Raw genomic sequence first — 4,616 nt, 5'->3', positions numbered from 1 at the left:
GAGTGGTACCTTAACACACAGAGAAACACAAGTGGAACACAGAACAGAACAGATATTAAGGTTAGATCAAATAATGAATCCACAACATCAGAGAAAGCAACAGGAGAACTGATGATGTGTTTTGGATGTATTTTGTCGATATTTCCAGGGGTCCACTGGTTCCCATCATGTTTGCATGATACTAAAGCCACAACTGGCAAAGCCTGAGGGCAAACTTGACTTATGTAATCCTACACAGTGTTCACCTCTGCTGTGATGCAATGTACTAAAGACGTTACAAATCAGTCTTTCATTAACCTGCATTTTCACATAAATAAATCTGTGATGATTTTCATCCTGAATGGACACCACTGACCACCCAGAACTGAAGGAAAAACACATTTTCAAAATCTAGAGGTTAGGGGCATTATATTTGAAATGGTCCTTTAAGATGCTCGGCATAGCTGCACATCCTGCATTCATAACAGTGCAGAGATGAACTGAAATGAACCTCTGCAATCCAGGCAAACATTAGGAAAAATGCAGGTCCTCCCCAACCCTCCGTCTATCAGGTCCTATTGACAGAGAGAGAGAGAGAGAGAGAGAGAGAGAGAGAGAGAGAGAGAGAGAGAGAGAGAGAGAGAGAGAGAGAGAGAGAGACGTAAAGCTAGTCAAAATGAGACAGAGGTAAACAGGAAGTATCAGCTGTAGTTTAGCTGGTTGGATCATACATTGATACAGATATTGGTAGGTGATAATTTGGGGAACGATTTATTGACATAACTCAAAAAACAATGCTGGATTGCTGGAATAATTTTTCTTTACCAACTTAAAATACTGATTCATTTTTATCCTTGTTGTTTCAGTTTTATTATTTTTATTTTAGCACAGTTACTTTTTTATGTCATTGTTAAATTTCATTTTATTGCAATCACAAATGTATAAAATGCAAATGTCATTAAAAGTTATTGATAAATTAGGATGCCCTCGAAAACAGCATGGTTCATCCACTAATAAACGTCTATTATATTATTAAATTATTATTTGTATAAAGCACTAAATCTTTCTTTTTTAAAATTTAAAGTCCAAGTTTCAAATTTGTTCTCGATATTTCCACTTTATTCTCATTATGCAAAATGATAAATCATCCTCTTCTGATTTATTTTTCTAATGCCTGGCCCTAATCCTGAATATTCAACTTTATTCTGGACATTTAAACTTTATTCTCAATATTTAAACTTTATTCCTCATATTTCTATGTTATTCTCGACTTTATTGTCAGTATTTTGACTTCATTCTCCATATTTCAACTTAATTCTCAATATTTTGAGTTAATAATTCGATATTTGGACTTTATTCTTATAATTCAATATAAAGAAATCTTTTTCTTCTGATTTATTTTTCTTCTTATGCCTGGAACTAATACTGAAAGTTCAACTCTCAACATTTCGAAATTATTCTCAAATTCCAAAATAATCTTAAATCTGTCAGAAATTAAATAGCCTACAAACTATTTCAAACACTGAATATCATGCAAACGGGCTACGTCGCGTGCTACTAAGTAGCATTAAGTATTTTCAAATGATTCAGTGTTATGTTGTATTAGGGACTTTTATTTTTGAAAGTCTTGACCGGAAGCGGTGTTGAATGCTGGGTACCTTGACGACAGTGTGAATGTGTGAGGGAGAGCAGAACAGGTTTGAACGGCAGACTGACGCTGTGTCGGGCGCACTGAAGACTGGAGCAGTCTCTTTCCTGGAGGAGTACGTGTTATTTTTGTGGATTTCAGTCGGAGAGGCCACGTTTGTTTTTAAAATCTTTGGATTTTTTCACGTTCTTACATCAGCTCGGCGCGGTGACACGCCGGAGGGACTGGGAACTGTGAAATTCCTGCCGGGAGAAGCTGCTTTTTCCTCGCGGAGAGACGCCAACAAAGAGCAGTCAAGGAAGTAGGCTGCTGCCTGCCGAGGTAACGTAAGTTAGTTCAGCAACAAACACAAAGTGCGGCAGCGGATAAATTCTCCACCATGGCTTACAACAGACTCCTCCGCGCTGTTTTGACTTTATTGTTTTTAATTCTGTGCCTAAACGCGGGAATTTTTCGAGTGAACGGGCAGTACGGTGACAGAGGAATGTCTATACCGGAGCACGGATTCTGCCAGCCCATCTCCATCCCGCTGTGTACGGACATCGCGTACAATGAGACCATCATGCCGAACCTGCTTGGCCACACAAACCAGGAGGACGCCGGACTGGAGGTCCACCAGTTCTACCCGCTGGTGAAAGTGCAGTGCTCCCCGGATTTAAAGTTCTTCCTGTGCTCCATGTATGCGCCCGTGTGCACGGTGCTCGAGCAGGCGCTGCCCCCGTGCCGCTCTCTGTGCGAGCGCGCCCGGCAGGGCTGCGAGGCGCTCATGAACAAGTTCGGCTTCCAGTGGCCCGACAGCCTGGCCTGCGAGTCCTTCCCGGTCCACGGCGCCGGGGAGCTGTGCGTCGGCCAGAACATGTCGGACCGCAGCGGGCCCGACAGTCCCAGCCCGTACCCCACAGAGCGGGCGCTCCCGGACCCCATGAGCGGCCAGTTCAGGTGCCCGGCCTCGCTCAGGGTGCCTCCCTACCTGAACTACCGCTTCCTCGGGCAGGAGAACTGCGGCGCTCCGTGCGAGCCGAAGAGGTCTCACGGGATGATGTACTTCAGTGAGGAGGAGCTCAAATTCGCCAGGATTTGGATCGGAATCTGGTCAGTGCTGTGTTGTGCTTCCACTTTATTCACCGTGCTGACATACCTGGTGGACATGAAGCGCTTCAGCTATCCTGAGCGCCCCATTGTCTTCTTGTCCGGCTGCTACACCATGGTGTCCATTGCCTACATTGCTGGATTCTTACTGGAGGACAAGGTGGTTTGCAATGACAGGTTTGACAATGACATCAGGACTGTGGTGCAGGGTACCAAGAAGGAGGGCTGCACCATCCTCTTCATGATGCTCTACTTCTTCAGTATGGCCAGTTCAATCTGGTGGGTCATCCTGGCGCTCACCTGGTTCCTGGCAGCAGGGATGAAGTGGGGGCATGAGGCAATTGAGGCCAACTCTCAGTACTTCCACCTGGCAGCATGGGCCGTGCCCGCCATCAAGACCATCACCATCCTCGCCGTAGGGCAGGTGGACGGAGACGTTTTAAGCGGGGTTTGCTTTGTTGGCATCAACAGCGTGGACGCCCTGCGGGGCTTTGTGCTGGCACCGCTGTTTGTTTACCTCTTCATTGGGACCTCCTTCCTCCTGGCGGGGTTCGTCTCCCTGTTCCGCATCCGCACCATCATGAAGCACGACGGCACCAAGACAGAGAAGCTAGAGAAGCTGATGGTGCGGATAGGGATCTTCAGCGTGCTGTACACCGTGCCGGCCACCATCGTCATTGCCTGCTACTTCTATGAGCAGGCCTTCAGAGAGCAGTGGGAGAGGACGTGGATCAGCCAGACGTGCAAGACGTATGCCGTGCCGTGTCCAGCCCAGAACCACCCCAACATGAGCCCCGACTTCACCGTCTTCATGATAAAGTATCTCATGACACTCATCGTGGGCATCACCTCCGGCTTCTGGATCTGGTCCGGGAAGACGCTCAACTCGTGGAGGAGGTTTTACACGAGACTGGCCAACAGTAAACAGGGCGAGACCACAGTGTGATGTGGTTTGACCCCGTCCCTCACAGACTGCTTAGTGACAAACTGAATGATAATCCTCTTTATTATTTTCTTTTTGATTTTTCTCGGACTTACAGGAGACACTCAGTATGTTTTTTAATGTACATATACATTTGTGAGATTTTTGTAAGTATATATTTGTATTTAAAGATTTTAAAAAATCCTTTCTTTTTTTTTTTTTAAAAAGACACTTTTTTTCATACTTTGGACATAATGGAATTGTACTTAATCATCACAAAGAGCCAGCTGACCATCAAGGATCCCGACGTCTCATGACCTGACTTACTGTGGACACCACTGGGAGTATTTCACATCGAGTGTTTGTGTCTTTGTTCAGTGAACTGCCGGGCGAGCGGCGGGGTCTATTCTAAGCAGAGTCCCGTGAAACCCAAGTGCTTCCTCGTGGCTCCCTCTTATCCTGATTAACCAGCTGTAGGTTGTGTCTGTTGTACAGTGGAGCAGCAGTTGCCCATGTCTGAAGGGAAATGTCAGCAGTCTGGGACAAGAGAAACCGTGCACAGGTTGTGAATGTGAGTCATTGTGACAGATGGTTGTGGCCTGTAGCTCAGGCCCCGACAGTTATAACATTCCTTTCCAAATAAAGCACACATAATCATGTCAGGTTAAAGGACCATGCCAGTGTTTTTGCATGTTTTAGTTCTGAAAATGACATGTATTTGACAGTTTCACCTCCTCTCAGGCAGCACTGATTTTTAGTTGTGGTTTTGGAAACAGTTTTCTTTTTTTCTAAATTTATTTGCAATCTGAAAATCAACTTGCAGACCCTCTAAAATTTCCAGATTGAGGTAATTTTGCACAGTGATCATCATAACTGCTTTATTTTGATAAAGCTATGATATGATACCTAATGCAGGTCTAAGTGTAGATTGATTCCCTGCAGTATAACACATATATTTCATAACTTGGAGCAAAATGA

The 4,616-nt window shown here is 45.0% G+C and overlaps 1 protein-coding gene across 1 annotated transcript; it reads left to right on the top strand.

Moving 5' to 3' along the window:
• The first annotated feature begins 1,689 nt into the window (after nt 1-1,689).
• Nucleotides 1,690-4,311, top strand: fzd1 (frizzled class receptor 1). Its single transcript, XM_084725969.1, has one exon. It carries the CDS (start codon nt 2,007-2,009, stop codon nt 3,660-3,662), a length of 1,656 nt encoding a protein of 551 aa, XP_084582095.1. The 5' UTR covers nt 1,690-2,006; the 3' UTR covers nt 3,663-4,311.
• Nucleotides 4,312-4,616: the final 305 nt, after the last annotated feature.

Source organism: Lutjanus erythropterus, chromosome 9 (assembly GCF_056507025.1).
Source record: "Lutjanus erythropterus isolate fLutEry1 chromosome 9, fLutEry1.hap2, whole genome shotgun sequence".
Lineage (NCBI taxonomy): Eukaryota > Metazoa > Chordata > Actinopteri > Lutjaniformes > Lutjanidae > Lutjanus > Lutjanus erythropterus.
Note: the sequence above shows the minus strand (reverse complement) of the source record. Positions and strands in the feature narration are given on the sequence as shown.

Excerpts from the sequence above, each read along its gene's own strand:
- fzd1 (XM_084725969.1), top strand. The coding sequence starts at position 2,007 with ATGGCTTACAACAGACTCCTCCGCGCTGTTTTGACTTTATTGTTTTTA.